General features: G+C 40.6%; 1 protein-coding gene across 6 annotated transcripts in view; it reads right to left on the bottom strand.

Moving 5' to 3' along the window:
* Positions 1-21,493, bottom strand: part of CAST (calpastatin) — a 51,907-nt gene that overhangs the window by 10,749 nt on the left and 19,665 nt on the right. For 3 of the 6 annotated variants that reach the window (XM_068177178.1, XM_068177174.1, XM_068177176.1), the window contains exons 4-16: positions 12,207-12,266; positions 7,980-8,030; positions 7,647-7,703; positions 7,345-7,461; positions 6,214-6,312; positions 5,618-5,719; positions 4,971-5,051; positions 4,820-4,873; positions 4,120-4,215; positions 3,877-3,972; positions 3,070-3,168; positions 1,875-1,958; positions 1,122-1,169 (exon numbers count right to left, since the gene is read on the bottom strand). In XM_068177178.1, the coding sequence (XP_068033279.1) occupies positions 1,122-1,169; positions 1,875-1,958; positions 3,070-3,168; positions 3,877-3,972; positions 4,120-4,215; positions 4,820-4,873; positions 4,971-5,051; positions 5,618-5,719; positions 6,214-6,312; positions 7,345-7,461; positions 7,647-7,703; positions 7,980-8,030; positions 12,207-12,266 (1,044 nt within the window). The remainder of the gene's footprint in view (positions 1-1,121; positions 1,170-1,874; positions 1,959-3,069; positions 3,169-3,876; positions 3,973-4,119; positions 4,216-4,819; positions 4,874-4,970; positions 5,052-5,617; positions 5,720-6,213; positions 6,313-7,344; positions 7,462-7,646; positions 7,704-7,979; positions 8,031-12,206; positions 12,267-21,493) is intronic. The other 3 variants (XM_068177175.1, XM_068177177.1, XM_068177179.1) reach the window with 3 other exon arrangements.

The raw sequence follows: 21,493 nt of genomic DNA, 5'->3' as shown, positions 1-21,493 counted from the left end.
CTTTGAACGCAGCTGTTAACACAGTTTTTTTCCATTTTGCTGATTTTAGTCTCACTGATCTCAGTATTAACGGTGATCCCCTGGCAGCAGGGCCGAGCTCCCCCCGCCCCGAGCAGAGCTGTTCCCTTTTTGTCCTCATGACAGGCCTGGTAGGAGTTCCCTTCTGTGCAGCTCTCAAACATCCACCACTCACGACAATCACATGCCTGAGACCTGAAATAAAAATTTTTAGAGACCAAAAGTCTTTTTTTTCCCCAGTACTTTGCACTCCCTCTCTCCACAGTTTAACCCTGAAGTTCAGATTTGTGCCCAGGAGGCACTCGAACTGATCCTGACCTTCACACTCGTTTCAGGAGAGCAGAGATTTCCTGTGCTTTTCCAAATTTTGGCAGCACTCCTCAGCTCACAGTATTTCTAAAGTGGAGCCCTCAGTTTCTTCAGTGCACAGTTCCTTTGCTTTCCCCTGTGCCTTCAAAATCAGGAGTTACAACTGTTTCTTTCAGTATTTTAATCCTCTCTTGCACTTTCTAGGCCATGATGGATACTCTTTGCAAAGTCCAGGTTGTTCTTTGTGATTAGAAAAATGTCCACAGCAGCTTTTTTTCCTTATTTCCAGTCAAATTCCTTTATATTGGATCACTAGCAAGAGGAAACTGTCAAGAAAATAAAGGATTTTCCTGCTTCACCTCTCTCTATCCTTAACAGCTCCAATAGACCTCTATAGAATGCTTTTTACTATCTCCCCACATAGCCTTCTTTTGAGTAAGCAATAATTTTTGTAAATCTCTCCTGTCTTGAACTGTCTAAACCTTTTCCTTGTATGAGCGCTTCATTCACAGACAAGTGAATTTCAATAAAACTAACTTCCACCTGACACTTCTGACTAGCAGGTTTTTTGCAAGGAAGTAAAACACAGAAGCAGACCAAGAGACTTACATCATGGCACAGAGAGAAGTGATGACAGAGAGGGAGAAAACCTTCTGACTAGCAGGTTTTTTGCAAGGAAGTAAAACACAGAAGCAGACCAAGAGACTTACATCATGGCACAGAGAGAAGTGATGACAGAGAGGGAGAAAACAGGATATCTAGCCACACTCCTACAATATTGTCAGTTTTCTAACCTTTGGTTTTTCTTCAGGCTTCGGCAATATTGGTTTTCCATCTTTATCCTAGAAGGAAATCAGGTATTATTGACATTTTCTGTTGTTACAAGAAGTTCTATACTCCATCATCACCACCAGAATAAGGCAAAATAAATTACTCAAGAATTAATCAGTGACAGGGTAGTGGGGATTTTGACATGGCCAGATATTTAGATCAAAAAAGCAAATGGGATGTCTGCACATTACAAGAGACCAAAAAGTGTTCTGCTGTTGTATTGGTTAACTTTGAATCCATCTTCCATCTCCATCACTTCGGGTGACAATTCCCAAAAAAAAAAAAAAAAAAACCAAACACAAAAACAAAACAAAACAAATAAAAAGTGCCATTTTCCCACCATTTTACATCAGTGTTTCAAGGTTACATTACAAAGTGATACCAAAGAGCACTCCTGCAAGGGATGGATTTTACAAGGCTGAAATGTAATGCCAGAAACATGAAACGGCACTCTTGGAGAAGGAAGGGGTGACTTTTCCATTTGAGACGACTCACCCGTCTCATGGGTGAGATGAGATCTTTGCCCAGAGTGCTTGGAAAAAACAGTGATAGCCACAAAGGAAGAGGAGGAAATAAGAGGTACAGGAATCACCAAGGAGAAAGCCAGTGATTAAATTCTAGTTTAGTTTGTTTTCCCCATGTTCTTCCTCTCTCTGTAATTAAAGAGTCAGGCACAGTGCCCTGCCTACAAAGCAATGGAGATATGAAAAACTTACCAACTCTGGTGTTAACCTGTACTCTGGAGGTATTGTATCATCACGTTCTCCAGCCTTTTGCTCCTTTTTCTCTTTGGCCTTTGCCTTGAAAAGAAACAACATTAAAAAACCAAAAGCACTTAAAGGAATTAAAATAAAAGCTCCAAGTACACATCTCCACTGTCAGGATTCTTCTGCCTACTGTGTACAAAAGGACTGGCATCAGATGAAATTATTCAATGTAGCAAGATACTAAAATCCCTCAATTTATTCCTGTGGTAATATCATAATGCTTTAAGATTCAATACCATATGTGAATACAGCTAAATTATTTTAAATTCTAAAAATTCTAGGAAGTATTCAGAGCTCTGTCTTTGTGTCAGGCACTTTTAGAATTTTTGTGTGTCCAAAATTGTCAGGTTTTCTTGCACTTCAGTGCTCTGATTACAGAATCTATAATTCTGTGTCTTTTTCTATCACTGGCACCAAAACAAAGTTTTGAATTCTCTAGGCCTCCTTAATGAAGAAATGCATCTACTGAGTAATCTGAAGGCCCAGACTGGCTAAGTCTGCAACACAAGAAGCTCTTTTTTAGTCAAAATTTATCTCAGTAACAGAAGATTTTTTTACTATTTCCCCATTGTTTGCTTGCTCTGAGCTATAAGTGAAGACAGGAAAAAACCTGCTCTAACTATTGTTACAGACAGAGTTTGCAAAACTAAACCAAAAAGTTAAAGCTCAACATGCAAAAACAGGATAACTGTTTAAATTCTGTCTGTTGGGGATAAACACAACCCTCAAGAGACAGTGAAAGGCAAGACTCAAATTAGAAAGATAATGGAGTTTGATGGAAATGGAGCACACACAAAATGAAAGCTTGCTATAAATTGTATAGAGTGCTGGGAGAAAAAAACCACAAAACAGAGCTACCCGTGAATGAATGTATGTTTATATGTATGTTTGCTTGTGTAAGCAAACAAATTACATGCTCATAATTTTCCTGACCACCTTACTATGTTCTACTCTACCTGTATCCACTTGGGATTCTGAATGTTTTTCATTTTCTTATTAACTGAAGACTCACACATTCCTTAGGCCTTTGATATCAAAGTCAGTTGCTCGTTATTTTACATATTCGTTCAGTGTCTAACAAGGAGAACTCGGGGTTCCACAGGCAGAGTCTGTAAGCCAGGGTAAAAAAGGAGTGAGGTGTTACCTCTGACACCTCTACAATAGGGGTAGGATCTTCTTCAGGCTCAGGTTCAGGTCCTCCAAGAGTATCAAGAAGAGCATCCATTGCATCATCTTTCATTTCCTGTATTTTAAGAAAATGTGCAAAACGCTTTGTAATTTCTTTTAACTGGCACGAGCTTTTACCTCAAGTGTTTTTATACTGTATATGAAGAAAACAGCCAACACCAAATTGGTCATTTTGGTTTGGCTTTACCCAATTTACTTAACACCAAATTACGTCACAGAATTAGCAGCTTTTCTTAAAGAGACAACAACAACAACTACAAAAAAAAAAAAAAAAAAAAAAAAAAGGAAGTAAAAATCCCCCCAAAAACCACAGTGCCACAGTGTCATCTAACACAATTCTCATATGCTTTGACTTGGCAAACTGGAAAAGTGTAAGGTCACACTTGCTCTCTTTAGAGGTTGAAACCAGAAAGTTCATAAAATGTGAGAAAGTTACATCATATCCAAGTTTTAAACACAGATCACAGAGCTAAGAAAATTTTCCTACAAATATTTCTATTCTACTTCCTCTAGTGAGAAGAACAACAGTTATTCCTCAGAATCCAGACAGAAAATCAGATGATATACTAAAGTAAGAGCTTTAAGGCACAATGGAATCTGGGCAATGGCATTTCTTGTTATTGCTGTATTTTCTATAATAAAGAGGATTTACTATTGAAAATGAGAATGATGAGCATCTTTATGAGAACAAAAACACATAACAGCAGTATATGCCTGTAAATTTTAACTATAAGGTAACCAGTGAAAAAAGGATTATGCAGACCTCTTTTGATTTTGGTTTCTTCTCCATTGGAGGAGCTGGAGTCTTAACTGAACTTGCTGCTTGTGCTTGCACTATTTCTCCTTCTTTATTTGGTTTCTGCGAGCGAGATGAAATTACAAGCAAATTTGCAAATATAGAAAAGAAGCAGGAAATTTTATCTACTTTAAAATGAAATATTATGATAACAGCGTCATTTTTTTTCCACACAATAAATGCATGCAATGGCAAGGAAAGTGTCAATACCTCTGTCAGACTTGTCTTCTTCTCCTGGGCAGAAGCGGCACTGCAGGGGAAATCAGATGACAGGGCCTCTGCAAGCTCATCATCTGTCATTGGCTTCTGAGCAAGGAATTGCAAACCAAGTTATGACCATGAGAAGCTTCAAATATCCACACGGGTCAAGCTCAGTTTACAGCCTGAGTGTGTCCCACAATTACTCACACAGTGACCTCACTGGCACAAGTTCCTGACACAACAAGAAATAAAGGTGCTTGCCCCCACTGGTTGATTCATGTCTCAGATAAGCTTTTATTTTTAGTATGTCAGACTTCCCAACCAGCAAAATTATGCTGGCTGACAAAAATCTCTGGCCAAGTGTAGAAATACAAGTAGTCTTTGCTGAAGGCATTACAGAGAGACTCCTACTTGCACAGTATTTCTCCCCTTTGTTATTTTTATGCCCAATATTTCTGTAAGCATTTATTTTACTCATTTCAGCTTCAGCATTGTGAAAGTTCCTACACCTTTATTAAAAACATCTGTGCCAAGCTCTATTTAGTTTTATCAGTAGCTAGGTTATTTGGCAGCCCACATCCCCCTCCAAATTGCCTGGGACTTTTGGAGAACAGGCAACATTGATGTCTTCCTAGGAATTCAATGATAACTGGGTTTTTTTCACCTGGGTTACTTTCACTTTCCAGTATATTAAAAAAAAAGTTCTTACTTCATCTTGCTCATTTGGTTTTGGTGGGACCACGTCTTTGCCATAGCCTTTGCTCTAAAGTGAGAATTAATTTTGTAGTAAATGAGAAGCAGAAATATCCAATATTACAGAAAAGACACATGAAGAATTTATTGATTTTTAACTGGCTCACCTTCAACAGTTTAACATACTCTGGAGGGAGACTACCTTCCCTTTTGCCCATTTCTTCCAAGTATCTTGAATATATATCTTCCTGTGAAAATAATGCACAATTAATGTTTCTGTACTGTACTTTACTGAAATAAACTTCTGATTGAGCCACCTACAGTGATACCATCAAAGAGAAAATGCAAATATTGAGTAGGACACTCTGTAGTGTCTTTCAGTACCTACTGTCATGCACATGCCTCCTCACCTGCTTCAACAGTGCTCATCATCCAGCAGAACATTCCCAGATTCCTAATTTAAGCCATTTCACTGTCTTAGATCATAGGATGTATTGCTGAACCTAGATTGCTTTTTAAACATTTATGTATTCCAAAGTTTTTGTCATGTTTTACTGAGCCACTAAGCTTGTAATCTAATCCTTTTTCATGATTCTCCCTTTCAGACTCAGAAAGTTATGCATTCTTCAACAAATTCCCAAAACTGTGTCATTTCTATATTAACAAAACCAACATTAAAATGTAACTTTGCACACTCTGTTTCAACTCTTCACAGATCACAGGTACAAGTCCTGGATCAACACAGTAATGAGCAACTACAGATATAATTAAGGGATGAATCTTCTAAGAAATAAGAATGTGATGTGTAAAATACCGTTATTTCCGGGCCAGTATAAACAGGAGTAGTAGGCACATCTTCCTCAGGTCCACCAAGGGTATCTATTAGGCTATCAAGTGCTGACTCATCCATACCAGGCTAAAAAAGTAAACAAACCATTGCAGAAGTTACCAAGGTGTACACAGGGGAAAAAAAAATCGGAAGCATCTGGTGAATCTGTAGAATACTCCTAGAAACCAACCTAAAAGCTTTCTTTCAGCAGGATATTACTCACCAATTTTTTCAGTGAGAATGGCTCTAAACTCAATTCTCCAGTGGCATTAACGAGGTATTTTGTATTTGTGTATCAGTGGATACACATATATATTCAAATATAACCGAAGATAGGGAGTAACTGATTTTAAGCTTGTATAATGTTAAGCTGGCTTCTAAAGAAGTCCTATTTAACAAAACACAAATGACACAACAGTTGTTTTTCACTTCTTCCTGCAGATGGCCCTCCACCATCATACATACATTGAGGATGTATCAGTACTTCAGCAGTTACCCTTTTTTTTTTTCCTGAAACCAAAGTATTTCAGAGAGAGACATTATTACAAGGGAACCCTTTGTCTGGAGTTATATTTACTAACCTCGGTACTTGATTTGTCAGCAGCAGCAACCACACTTGCACCAGGTGTGCCTGTTCCAGCAGCTGCACCAGTCACTGTGGACATCTCCTTGGACTTTTGCTGGAGAAGAAAAAGAGAGAAAAGAAGAGATCGTTTATAACAATGCTAAAAGAGAGACAAAACAAAGTAAAACACCCAATGCTGAGGCTGTGCACAATGTTTTGGACTCAGCAACTGGCTGGTGCAGATGCACAGTACCCAGACGCTTGGGCAGAGTGAGCTACCATCATAAAAGCTCTGTTTCCAGTGACTTTTTGCTGTGGGAAAGAAAGCTTTTTTTTTTTTAAGCACTCTACTTCCTTCTTTTATTCTCACAGTGAAAGAAATCTGCAGGGCAAGAAAGACTTTGAGGCCCCTTCCAAGTCTCTTTGGAAAGCTGTCATTTACTTCTGGTAGCTCTCAATGCACCATTAAACTCCAGCAGCAGAAGGTGCTCAAGCTGGTGGGGTGAAAACTGCTGCAGGCAGGTAGCTGGAGGGGAAACGCCACCACACAAAATGCAGACTTCTGCATTTCTGACATTGCCACTTACTGCCAAAAATACGGGTGCTGTAGCAGGGCTGCAGGAGCCCTTCGTGTTACCCCGGCCTTGTCACCGGACATGTGCACACCAGCAGAACAAAACATCCACATCCTGATGCCACCACATGCTTTTCCTTCACATTTTTTTCTCCATTTACCCTGTGGAAATGACCCCTCCCCACATTTTTTTCCCCAGCCTTCCTCACTTTAGTTTTTTTCAAAGCCTTGCTGTAGCTGACCTGCTACATTTGGAGCCAACACTGCAGTGAGGGGGCAAGAGAAGAGCTTGACAAAGAGCCAGTGACAGCTGTGAAGCTGCAAGGAACTTAAAAAAAAACTGAGAGAAAAACAGAAGAGCCCCAAACACACAGAAACAGGCCTAAAACTGTGATGATCTTACTGTTACTTGCTTGTCAAAAGCTTAAATACACTGTGATTTTTGGGGGCCCAAAAGTGTCACTTGACAATACTCAGCTAAACAATCCATACTGATGTGGATTCCTAACACCCCCTCAATAAAATAATAAAAATTGGCTTAAATAATAAAAACTGGTTGTGTTCCTACAATACCTTTGCTGTCTCTGTGGGGGTTGCTGGTGGAAGCTGGTCAGCCTGAGTTGTAGTTACTTTTCCTGTGTTATTTGGTTTAGAAGCTGTTGTCACAGTAGGTGTGGTTTGGTTTTTTCCCTGTGTAGAGACAAACTGTTATCATTAGATAATGAGGGCTGGCTTTTTGTTTTTTCAAACTATTTTTTTAAGCAAAAGACTTAAGTAAAATACCAGAAGAAACCCTCATTAAAAAATTCCAAGAGATATATATATAGAGATATATATATATATAGAGAGAGAGAGGTAGAAATTATCCAACTTACATCACTGGGTTCCTTTTGCTTCTCTTCAGACAGCTGTTTATTTTGAGAGTCTGTTAGCTGTCATAAAATAAAATATTGAGATAATTTACCATTTCTGCCACTCAATGCTACAGAATATGATCCATGCTATACCAAACAAGCACCAGAGAGATCTAAAGATGATTAAGAGGACACTTCTTGGGCTGTTCTGAAGTTTATGCAAAAATATGTCACTGTTCACACACCAGTTTCCTGTGACACAGAAACAGGCAAGAGAGTTTAGCCTCTTTGCTTTCACAGTTAGTAAAGGACCAAAGTGCAGCAGCTCTGCAAAGGTGAAAGGCAGGTATTTACCTTGTCTGACTGGGTGTTTTTTTCAGTTCCTGCTTTGGTTGTCGGTGTGGACTGAAATATAAACAACATTTATGCGGAGATTAATATGCATGATTATTTGCAGAGGAGCAGATTATGTAAAGGAGAATATCAGACAGGCTCACACTTGTCAGCACACATGCTGTCTAACTACTACACACTAATCTTGCAGTTCACAACATCCTAACACAAGCTGCCAGTGATTTAAGAGCACTCAAATGTATGCGAACATCCACACACAGACACACTGACTCCTCACGTGGAGGATTGACAGGGAAAGATGTTAAAATATAACATATATTTGGGTTTGATACCAAACCCAAATTGCCACTAGCAATTTCTGAAATAGCCTCAAATATTACATAATTAATTATTTTTCACAAATTTATCAATGAAGTAATTATAACTGCAAAGTAAGTAATTATAAAAATACATGTCCTGATGGAAAAGACATTAATTACTTAGATTCAACAGCACATACAAAGGGTGGGATATGGGATATATGTTAATATCCTTATACTACACAGCAGAAATTTTGTATTTCTTTCCTCTGTAATCTCCTAAAACTCTTATTTTACAACAGAGCTGGACAACCTGGCTAGGATAGTATTACATGGGTTCACTTCCAGGGTTTACACCTGAAAACCTTGTGCAGCCATGCCACAAAATCAATCCCTGTCATTCATTCAGTCAAAGTAGTACAGTAAGCAATAAATTACAACAGCAAGAACTAAAACTGAAAAATTATAGAATTGTTATGTCTGTTAAGAAGAGAGAAACTCAGCCTCCTCTCCATATTTTTCTTCCTATTTTTTCTTGCTGTTTCAGCTGCACTATGAGCAACACAGAAAGAGCCTTTCATCTGCCAAACTTTCATTACCATTTAGAATCACCCAGCTTCCGTTTTCTGGCTGACCAAACAGAGAAATTTGCTAAGTTTGTTTACATTCTGTTACGTAAGTATTCACACCCCTACACTGAACTGCAGACATTTGGCTGGGAAATCCTGAGCACACATTAAATGCAGATGCCTGGGCATAATCCTGGCAAATGTCTTGAAGCTTTGAGGGACGCACCTCCACACACAGATGGGGAAATACTGATGGAGAGGGAGAAGCAAAAATTCTCAAAGTGAGAAAAAGGTATTAAAAATAAGTATTTCACTTAAGGTCGCAGATTCCCACCTTCTCCCCGAATTCCCTGCTTTGTATTTTGTCCTGATGCCTAAAACCTGGTTAAAAGCACAGCAGCTCTCAGGTTTAGTCATGCTTTATATGCTCCCGCTTTTGTGTCCTTATTACATGACTACTGCTAACTGAAAGGCACACGTCCGTGTTTGTACCTGTACACGAAATAGTGAAAGGATAATCCAAAATTTTCCTAGTTTATAAGATAAATTAAGGTTGGGTGTGTTTCTGTAACATCTATAGCAAAGAGTCAATCAGACATGAAGTATCCTTCAGCAGCAAGATGCAAAAAACGTAGCAGAAGTGCAAAGATGAAGTAAAAAGAATACAGTTTGACTCTTCTTGCTCTGGGACTATTGCTTGCTCAGGATTCTAAGTGCCCTGCTGTCAGAGTACAAATCCAGGTTTTTCTTATCTGCCTTTCAGAAGAAAACTAAACACACCTTATTTTTGCAGGACCATAAAATATATGTACTTGCACTTCTGCCCACACCCAACAACACCTGTACAGAAAATTGAATACAAATTCTCAGCTTGCCAAACCAGTTATGAACAACTGTAAGTCTTCTTTTTTATACTGTAAATTTAATTTTACCGATTACTTTATGCACCTTCTTTGTGAGGTATGCATCATTTACTATCCTTTTGTAATGTTTAAAATATGCAGAATTGCCTTGAATTACTATAAATTGAATTGCTATAAATTTATGTTTGGTGATATGTTTGCTGAAGAATAAATGGACCCTTATGGGCAAGGATTTGATTCAAGACTTGCACACAAAAGCTGAGGCCACAAAAAACCACATTATTATAAACACCTGCTCACACAAAGAGACATCTATTTAGATACACTTTTAGCAATTACAAGGTTCAAATCTAATTTTTTAAAAAATCAAACAAAAAAACTGATAATCAACCCAACAATTTTCATATGAGACTATCCATTCAAAGAAATTGTTCAGCCATCCTTTAAACAGAGTCAACTGTGAGCAGCCACAGACTGAAGCCACGGCATAAGCTGATGGTGTGCACTGAATTTCTCTGGAGAAAAAGAACTTCCATTTCCCCTTCAACTGCCTGCTTCCACCTGCACTGTGCCAGAATCCAGTAGGATGCATTTCAAACTGACTGAAATGAAAAATAACACTTTTCACTGGTTCCCTGGTTCACAGTGCAGTTACACAAACACGTGCAAAAGGAAGGCAGCGGAAGGGGACGCTTTTGTGACAGTGGAGGTGGCAGCGCTCTGTTTGCTCCAAACCTGCCAAATCCACAGAGTGCTGGCTCTACAGCCTGGTCCTCCAAACTGTCCACCTAACCCCAGGCTTTGCCCACAGAACAAGAAATTCCACATTCCTTCCTCTGCCACAGTGAACTCAGGGCTTTCTCAGGGAGGGCACAACTCTGAGGGTTCATCAGAGGCAAAGGATACACGCACAGAGAACTGAAGGCTAAGGAGAGGTCCAGAGCATGTTTAAGAGCAGTGTCACACTAGGGAGACTTCAGGAAGGAGAAATGAGATGTGGTTATAGCAGGCAATTGGGAAAGATCTGTTAATTTGCAGGAAATTTAGGACTAGAAATTGAAGTGACTCAGCAACCTTACTTCTTTTCTACTGTCAAAAATGCAAATAACTTGTTTAATCCAGCAGAAGAAAGACATTAATAATGCAACAGACATTAAAAGAAAACAGTAATTATGTTACACATGCAAATGCAAGCCACTGTTTCAAAGGGATTTGTGTTTACCAGTCTTACAGTGCTGAAGCATGCCTCTGCTACTTTATTTTTGGCTCATTTACCACATTCTTCTGAGAGTTGCTTTAAATTTCAAGTAGGAAAAGACCGTAGCTGTCTGGGATAGACCATATGGAGAACCACAGCACTAAGGAACATGACACAAATGAGCTTGCCCACAAACACAACAGGGAGGAGAAACCACATGCTGGCAGATGCCTTCATTTGTGAGTAATGATGATGGTGCACAAATGGAAAATTTGTTTAATTGCCATTCAGCTCTTAGATGTACGTGTGCATGGAGGAAAAGGCTGAGTGGAATGTAATGGCTAAGTTCAAATGCAGAGATGGGGATGCAGGCCAGAATGAACAGAGACAAGAGGAAGATGTTATCACAGATAAACTTCCCATTTGATAAATGGAAAAAAAAATATCACTGTGAAGGTAACCAGACCTCATCTCTGACTGTGCCAACGCGCTGTAGGTACCCAAAAGGTATGCCTGGCAGGGCCTCCAGCAGTGCCATTTACCTGCAGAGCTGGCTCTGCCTGCACCAGAGCACCTGCAGGGACCTCTCCCACCCTCACCCCTCCATGCACCCCTTTTCTGGCATATACACAAGGTGCAGGCAGCCCAAGCCTTTACCACCACACAAGTCCCTGCTGGCCTGCTCTGGCATCCAGCTTTTGTTGGTTTTGCTGTCATGGCTGTGGAAAATGGAAGAGGTGGGGGGAGAACCATTAATCATTTGTTTAAACAACACAGGTAACTCCTGTTAGGCAACCTGAGGATGACTACTCTCTCCTAACAAGCAAAGGACAGGAATGATGACACAGCCCTGACACTAAGGAAGCCCCAGTCATAAATCAAGACAGAACAAGCGTGAAGGGCAAAGGCAGGGGAGCTGTCAGACAGAGAAACACAGGAGATTAATGAGAAGATGCAACTGTATGTACAGAGAAAGCTGAAGCTCATCCTGGATTTGTTGAGTATGTGAAAAATCATCAGCAAGGTAAATAAGCCTGCAGTTACATTGGAGGAAGCTATACACATGTCACAAAACTGACAGAGCTAAAATTTAACACCGCAATTAATTTTCTTTTTATTGCTGTTGTAAAAACCTCTGGTTGCTTTGAATAGCACTTTTTTAGATTATTTTTCCCAGAGGAAACTGAGCTACAGATAAGAAATATGGGAAAAGTTACTCAGTATCAAAGTGTTAAAAATGAAAATCCATGGCTTCATACATGTGCCATGCAAGCATGATTTCCTTGTGAAATTCTTACCCTAGCTTCAGATGGCTTCATAATTTCTGGTTTTGATGCATCTGCAGAAGGAGATTGCTTCTAAGAAAGAAAAAAACAACAACTTTACTTTTGTAATAAATACTTGTATTAAGCAAGCATAAAGAATCTGAATTCACTTGTTATCCAGATGAAAATTAAGAATAAATTATTTCTGAAAATTAGAGTTATTATTTGAAATCTTTTGCCTGGCCTGTATTTCTACAATACATACGTGTAGGACTTCGACAGTTTTATGATGCCCACAGACCTTCTTTAAACATTATTTTTTCTCCTCTGACATACACTGACAGCAAATTTTCCATCAAGTACCAAGAAAAACTCAAATCCTGCTCTCACAGTGAAGCATATAGCCTTACTTTGCAGGATTCACCCACGCTTCTTTTTTTAATTTTTTAAAACAAAAAATTGTGCCTTTGGATTTACTGGCTTGTTACAGAAGATATTTAATACTAAAGTATCAAACTCAGATATGTCAAGGCAAAAAGAATTAGTTAATATGTGAGCAGCACATGTCCCCTGCAGTGTTCTTATGTATCATCCAACCTTTCTGGAACTCCATAAAGGACATGGTCTGTTCTTCTGGCTTCAGGGATGTCAATCCAAAAACACCATGCTGTGTTGCTGTTGTGGCTGTATCAAACTTCAAAGCCCAGAGCATTCCAGCTGTCTCATCAATACTTTATAAAGAAGTAATACTACTCCTCTATTCCTGCTTCATGCTCCTCTGCTTAAAGGTGTATTTTGTATTTTTGCATACGCTCAAAGCTGTATCCTGTGATTTGCTATCCCTGTCACAGTAACACATTCATAGGTCACATTTAAATTTACAGCATAATTTATAATTTTTTTTTACTTTTTCTGTCCTATTTTTTATATTGTCTCTGTTTACCATGCTACTTGAAGTATGAAAACACATACACACACACACACACACACACAGAGCTTGAATGAACAGAAGCCATATTACTACTCTAGACCCCAGGGTGGCTTCTTACTTCCACATGGAAAAATTTTTAATTCCCCTAACTTCTTGCAACACAAGGATTTCTCAGCACTAAGAGAAGAGCTGTACAGAATTTAAAATGCACACTATGATGACAACAGCGTTGTCTCCCCCCACCAGCTTAGTTGATCTCTCACACACCTCAGTGAGAGGTTTGATTGTTCCAAATATATATTATAGAGAATCTGCAGTTGTAACACTGCAGAAAAGTAAACAAATAATACCTGCTTCCATATACCTACAGATTGACTACTTAAGAGATGGGAGCTTTTGCATAGGTGAAGACATACACAGGAATGTAAAGAGTCTCCTACATCAGGGCAAAGAAATGAAGTTTTTAATAATCTTTTAACATATTTCCACTACTACCATCAGGTATTTTTACTTAATTTCCTCTTTAACAGTTTTTCCTCTCCTTTTCTTTCCCCAGCAAGAAATCAATCTGAACTCCTTCTGCATGACTAACAAGTAGGTATCTATTCTACACCTTCGTATTAGTCACCATAGTCCCTGTCTGTTTAATAATGAAAACATTTATCTGAACCATTCTCCCTTCCAGCCGTCAGAAAACTCCTACCAAGCCACTGTCTTAAAATGCACTGAAAATTTCTTTTTTCCCCATGACACAGCACAGCACCACCACCACAACCTGCAGGGATGAGTGAAAACTTCCCAAAACCCCAGCTGCTTCTTCCTGCCCTGCCCAGCTGGAGGGCAGTGACCAGCAGAAGCAAGGAGATGAAGAATGGAGGTACTCATGGAGGAAGAGGAGCAGTTCTGAAAACAGAAAACAGCTCAATGCATGGCTGCTGACCAGGGGCTGTGGAGGACATGAAGCCATCCTCCCTGGAGACACTCAGGGGAACAAAGCCCTGAGGAGCCAGCGGAGAAAAGCAGGACAGGCACAGGAGTGCCTTGCTTCACTTCCCCCACTTACTGCTCAAGTCCCACAATAATAAAGGCCCACAATTTTCCACTCTACCCCCAAAAAGAGCCACTCCAGGGAAGAAGCAGGGTCCCTGTTCTGACAGCCCTTCAGCGAGTGGGGTCTGCAGCCAGACTGACAATGCCAAGAGGCTGCTGAGCTTCAAGCCCTCTTGCTGGTTTGGTCACCACTGTACCACCTGTCACCACCAGCCTGGCTCCAGGATCATCCTCTTACCACACGTTACTCTGGTTCTCCCGTCCCCAGGACCCTGCTCTGCCACCAGCTGTGCCCAGATGTTTCTGCCACAGCCCCACACAGGAAGTGCAGACGGCGTGAAGCAGCACAGGGACATGTGTCAGGTGTGGAGGTAAATACTGATGTGCTGCCTGGCAACCTGGCAACAAAACCCTCTTGACGCAGAGCTGGTGGCACACCCTGCTCGCACGCCGGCGTGGCCAGCCCCAGCACCCCCTCGCAGGAAGGCTGGGGTGTCAAACTGCCAGGGTTTAACCACCAGGAGGCTGGGGCAGGAGTGCATCAGGAGATCCTGCAAAGGGAAAGTGGGGTGTCCTCTGAGCTGTCAGGGATCTCTGGAGGGCAGAGCTGGAGGGGAGAACCAGCACAATCAGTGCTGGTTCCTTTCTTCCTGCAGCTGCACCCCGTGGGTCCTGCCTGAAACCAGGCGTGGGTTTTGGAGGGTGCTGTGGCAGCCCTGATGCCCTGGGAGTGATGTGCAGGAGGGATCCCAGCCTGGGGGTTGGTTAACACACAGCTCTTGTGTGAGCTGGGAGGCAAATCCACAGCATGGCATCCAGGACCACTGATGGCCCACCAGGAGCCGCTCCCTGCCTAAGACCACCAAGACTGCTGTTGGAGTCCAGGACATCCATCTGGCTGGCCTGGCTGTCTCGAGACCCTGGCAGGGGGATCGGAGACCTTGGCACGAAGTCAAAAACACCTGTAGCTTTGATTTTAGCCCGTGGAAAAGACTGACAACCTTATATGAGGAATTACAAGTCACAAGGGTTTGAGTAGTGTGATAGGTGAACTGACATAGGGTGAAAAAGTAGAATTTGGGGGTTTTTAGAATGTGATTAAGGGGTACAAGATGGAGGGATTTGGGCATGTCCTAGCCTTCTTTCCTTCTCCTTGTCCTCCATGTCTTGGTGTGATGGTGACACTTTTCTATTCGCTTAAGGTAGAGACACACTGTCCAACATAGATGTTAGATATTGGCATGTTATTGTAAACAGACTATAGGTAACTTTTGATATAAAAGGTAAACACTGCCCGAGAGGGCAGAGCAGAATGCCATGGCCTCCTTGCTAGACGGAGCTCAGCAGGTCAGAGAAAGAATGTTATAGATAAGGAAAAATAAAAAACCTTGATAAGCTGATCTTATGCATTTCAGACTTCTTCTTTGGCTGCATGGGCTGGGAGAACAAGGACTTTTACAACCTTGGGGTCATCCAACACCCAGAGACACCACAGACCCTGAGAGACCACCACAGCAGGGACTCGACATACAGGGAAGAGGTTACAGGACAGCACTGATTAGGCAAAGACTGATCCCTGTTCATTACCCCACCCTGCCAGCAGAGCTGCTGGGTGACCTGCAGTGTAGGGTAATTAACAAGGATCAGTCTTTGCACTGGAGCTGACCAAAGGACCTCAGGTGCTCTTGAGTTAGAGGATGGCTTTCCAGGAAGGGCTGATTAAGAGATCTGGGATCTAATTTGATGGAATTAAGAGAAGGAATACCCTTGGAAACTAATTTATCAAGTTAGCAGAGCAGCATTCATGCTGTTTGAAAGAGAACTGTCACAGAAGCCAAGCAGTGGGTTAGCAAAACAAAACAAAACTATCAGAAATTGGTTACCTGGTCTCACTGTGACTATTACAGAAATCTGCATGAAAAATGGAAAGTGTAACAGGAGAAGAAGAAAATAATGGTGACAACATCAAAACTAAAAATTTGAACAGCTCAGAGAACTGGATGCAGGTGCCCTCTGAAAAAATAAAACAACAAGCAAATAAATCCATGAGTGCACTCAGTTTCACAGACCTGAAAATCACTGAAATTACCCCAAGTGTAGTGAGAGCCAACGTCAACTAAAACTATAAATTCTGGAAATTTGTGAGGAAGATTCATCAGGCTGAGGAAGGTCATTGCCCAACCTCAGAAAGGGGCACAATGCACCAGCTGAAGCCCTTCAAAACCAGAAGAGACACTGCAAACATTTAGCAAGCAACCCACAAAGAAATGCTGAGGTGGCAACAAGAAGATAATTAAGAATCAACAAGAATAAAGCAACAAACCTCCAGAGGAGGACACAGTGTCACTGCAACTTTCCACTTTACTTGAGGTGACATTTTTCTCGAATAAAATGGGCAAATTGGTCTGTAACAATGTGTTACTATCTTGCTTTCAGACAGCTGAATGAAACAGAGCTTCTGATCTCTGATACGGGTGGTAGGCTGAAGGCAGCAACACAAAAACCCAAAACAACACCAAGCCCTTCTAGACAGGCAGCAATACTGACAAAAACATGCAAAGGCCATAATGTCACAGACTGAGATTCTCCTACCAAAAACAAACAAGGGAAGAGGAGTCTGGGGAAAAGTGATCTGTTGCTGTGACAACGTAAATATAAATGTAAAATATAACTTTCAAACTCTTTGGCTTCCCTAGCTTCTCTAGGTCAAGTGCTAGCACAACTTCCACCATTACACTGCAGCAGAGATGAATATTGAAAGATATGAGGGCAGGTTTAGGGGGAAAAATTAAGAAAAAGTATGTATGAGGGAATTAGTGGCAGAAAAAGGTGAGTCAGGACCTGATGCTTTGTACTCTGGTCAGGGCCCCAAGAAGATGGGAAACAAAGAAGTGGCTTAGCCTTTAATAAAGAATCTTTCAGGTCTGTGCTCAAAGATCTTCTTTCTGGAGAGAAGAGTCACTCTGAGGCAAAGGCTACCTGGATAAATCAGGCACCTCCAGCTCTAGCAGCCTTTGTGGGAGCTTGTATAAACATTTTTAGAGTGATCTAGCTGAACTCAGTCTGGAACAGAGGACTGAAGAGCTACCCAAGTTCTCTTGTGGGCTAACACCCCCACCCCAGAATGACTGAGCTGGGACTGCTTCTCAGGCTCAGAGCTCACAACACCTATGATTTCACAATTACTAACTGACAGGGTGTGTAATGCAAGGGAAAACCTAATCCACCTGACAATGAGTGGCTGCTTCTTTCCGTGAATGGCCCTAATACTGAGCTTTAATTAATGGCGTTGGTAAGACGTGGGCAGCAAAAGCTCTTCAGAGAACCATTGTGAAAAATAATGGGTTATTTCGCTGAAGTGTGAAATACCACTTGAGCTGCTAAAAGGTTAAACCTCTCACTTGCTTTGATGGTGTGTGGCAAGGGCTGTGCAGCCCTCCCATCCCTAGGCACACACACAGGAGGCAGAAGGTGGGACAGGGATAACACCAAAGGGGTGTGTGTGCACAGGTACAAATAAATACATAAATCTATAAACATGCATATTAAAAGCTACACAGCATGTCAGACGTGCAGTGACTTAAAATGGGAAAAAAAGATTAAGCATTAACTCTTTATATGTCTTTTATTGCTGCGGTATCCACAATAGCTGAGTTTAAAAATTACAACTTTGGGTGCTCCTGTGTCATTTTCTATCCCAAGTAATTTGGAAAATACTATTTTGCCACTGCTGCTCTTATATGCAGCTCTGCTATTACATTTCTAAGAAAAACAACTGCTTTTGTTTGAGAGAACACTCAAGAGAAAGATAAAAAATACCCACAACAACCAAGAAAACAATATTTTTCTCAAGATTTCAAGCTCTCAGTTAATTTTGTAGGGGCTTACTATTAAGAGCTCAATTAATGGAAGAGCAGGAGGCAGGTTTCTAGTTAGTACCTGTGTATTACTCAAACACTGATGTAGTTGTCTGTAGAGGTGTTTTCTTATTCTTTTAGCATTCATAAATTCAGCTGGTGTGAATATAACTGAAAAATAGCTACAATCCATTACTATCATTATAGTTCAAATTTCTGCAGCTACTATTGTGAAAAAGAATAACCTTAAAATTTCATTATTCTGCCATTTTCTCACCACGCAGAACAAGCATTTGCAACCATTATTAATCTATACTCAGAAGTAAGATCAACAACCATTTAGAGATAGTAAAAGACACAAAGGAAATACAGCCATTTCCTCATGAAACAAAAACACGACAATTTTTTAAAGGAACTGCTTTGAACCAGGAGACTGAGGTGCTGATTAGCTTGTAAAGACTCTTTTATGGCCTCAAGTGCTGCTAAATTTATTGATGCTCATGGAACATTGAGCCAGATAACTTCCATTACACAGAATCACTGGTTTCTTCCACTTTGAATACTAGAATAAAATTTCTGCCATTCTGGCACAGAGACAAAACTCTTCAATACTTCACTACTGAATTTTATGCATCAGCTAAAGCTGGTTAACCACACTACTCAAATTTAATGCAACAGGTTTTTAAGCAGTGTTTTTAGAGGTAACCTACTTGCATTTGAATTTGGTCACACTAAGTGAAATGTTATCAAGCAAACCAGTGAGTAAGATCAGTATTATATTTACCACAGTGTAGAACAAAGCTTCACATTTTCTAGAAACTGAAAACCACCTTTAGCTGAGATGTCTGTTTTAAGATGTATGGATTGCAGCAACATAATTCAGGCCCCCAAGGCTTAATACTGGCATGTTTGTTTTTCTTTATTTCAGCAACAGTTACGACTCTGAAACAGCTTTATGCTGGAACAAAACACAACTGAGGCTAGTGAATGACAATTCACTTAAAGTAATTTTTGTACTATTTCACTCTTCCTTTAGCTTCCAACACCTCAGTTTATGTTCACTTATATGCAGGAAGTTATGATTGCCAAAAAAAAATTATAAGTGTCCTGCAGCCGATGGCAAGAAGCACTGTGCCTCTTTGCTTTTTCTGGAAGCAGAGGGAAAGAGTTTGCTAGCTGATCACAGGTCATGCACAGTATTTATACAGCAAGAACTTTACATACAGTTCGATTTGTGGCCCTCAGGTATTACTTAGACTCCAGCATGCATCTTGGCTTACTGCTTTAAAGACTTTACTATATGCAAAAGCAATTTCTATTGAATGTTATTCCATGATATCGGAAGTGATCTGGAAAAAAAATGTCAGTATATTCCAAGCGGGGTAACAGACTTCATCTGCTGCCTTCATATTCCGTGTGTCTGCAAACAGACCACTTCAGTATCTCAGGCTGCACAATCCTTGTTTCTTTTAAATTAATCAACAACCAGCTTTAAACTCCCCATTCTTATTTCTCCTTAAAGCTCTTCGATTACTTCCTCCCGGAAACTTCCTGTGACTTTTCTGTGACAATAAACTACAAGCTGTCACACACTGAAATTTCACTTCCACTCAGTCATATTCAGATATTAGAAGCAGTGCACCAGTCCTGTCAAGCCTCTTCTCAGGTTCCCACTCTGCACAAGAGAGGATTACAGTAATGTATGAGCTGGTCACTGCAGACAAGCTCCCTTTTTTTTTTTTTTTGTGCAGCTCAAAAATCCTCTTTTCAGTTTTGCCACATGTGAGCATTTAGCTGCAACTTTCTCCAGCCAACTGTTCCCATTCTCTGCATGCTGTTTCTAACACCAGAATATTCCACAGTTGTCTGCAGCAGCAAGCTGCAGGCTGACAAATAAGCACCAGGAAAACAGGAGATTAGGTGCCAGGCACATGCCATGCGGAGCTGCTGGGCTCAGCTAGGATTTGTGTCACCTGGTCTGCAGTGTCACACCACACTCTGCTCTGCAGGGCTGGGATGAAAAGGGGAGTCACAAACAAACAGAACCAGGGAGCCACAAACTGAACGAGTGTTCTCTAAAGGAGGGGGGGAGGGTTGAAAAAGACACTAAAGCTACATTAAACACAACTTCATCTTGTGGCTAAAGGTCTCAGAGATTATAAATTCAATTATTTCCACTGCAGCAATCAAGCCAGGCAACACCCAATATAAGAGTAGCACTCAGAACAGGAAATTTGTTTTTCACTCCCAAAATGCAGAGGAAATGGAAAGAAAAAATATTCATGAATAGCTGTATAAGGACTGACACACACATGGCTACCAAAATGAACGGAGAACACAGAAGAATAAATAAAAAACACCCAGTCAAGGAATCTTACTAATTGTCTGTTAAAATATCATCCAAGGGCAACACTGCATAACCAGGATGGTGGTGGTGGTGCCGCTGGGCTTTGTTCTTAGATAATTTTAGAAAATTCCAACACTGTTTTATTGTTCCCACTTAAAAAGAGGCAGATTGGGGCACTTCCTGCTTCAGCATTGGCTTCAACTTAAAATCACTTCAGAAGGGCCTTCAGCATGCTCTGGAGGAATAACTGCATTATGGTTCAGTTAAAAAATATGAAATCTCCACTTTGGTGAGGTTTTATCCTGCCTCACAGAGGTCTTCCCTCCTGGGGATCAAAAATGTTGATTTTCTAGTTGGTTCCAGCACTTGTGCTGAGCATGGCATAAAGGCAGGCACAAACCTGACTTCTTCCATAAAACCAGCAGAGTTTCTGAGCCTTAAGGAGCTCCCAAAGAGTGCTGAAAGCCACCACCCTCCCTGTCTCCCTGCCAGGTTCTCCCTTTGGCAGGAGAGACTGTGGACAAAGCCCCAAAGTGTTAATGAACACAAGCATCCTCCTGTCAGGGAAACAAAAGGCAGAAATGGTGACAGTGGAGAGGCTGGAGACCAAGTCAGTGAAAAAACAGCTCCTTTGCTTTCTGGAGAGAGAGGTTTCTTCTCTACCCTCACTCCCAATCCTCCAAGGGCCACCAGGGCAGCGCAGACTTGCCCAGAATTCATGGAGCTCATTTCTGCAACTCCAAGATCAGAAACAGAATTTTCTGCAAGCTCTACATACCCCAAGTATCTAACCACTCTAAGGAAACAAAAAAAAACCCCAAACCCAAAAAAACCAAAACCCCAAACCAAAAAAGCACTGTGTTATATAAAAGGCTGAGTGTAACAAATATTAGTCTAGAAAAGAGAATGTCTAATGCAGAAATGCAGAAGTATCTATTATAAATTGTATTATATAAATCTAAAAAATAAAACATTGAGGAAACTAGTTACCAAAAGAAAAAAAAAAAAAAAAAAAAAAAAAAAAAGAGATCAAGAAGAACTCAGCACAGGTGTCTGCAATGTTTAAAAATTCTGGGCTATTTCATGCACTATTTTAACTTTCTCTGAAAGAGAGACAATATTACCAACAATAATC

Source organism: Anomalospiza imberbis, chromosome Z (genome assembly GCF_031753505.1).
Source record: "Anomalospiza imberbis isolate Cuckoo-Finch-1a 21T00152 chromosome Z, ASM3175350v1, whole genome shotgun sequence".
NCBI lineage: Eukaryota > Metazoa > Chordata > Aves > Passeriformes > Viduidae > Anomalospiza > Anomalospiza imberbis.
The sequence above is the reverse complement of the archived record's forward strand: the minus strand, read 5'-3'. Positions and strand labels throughout refer to the sequence as shown.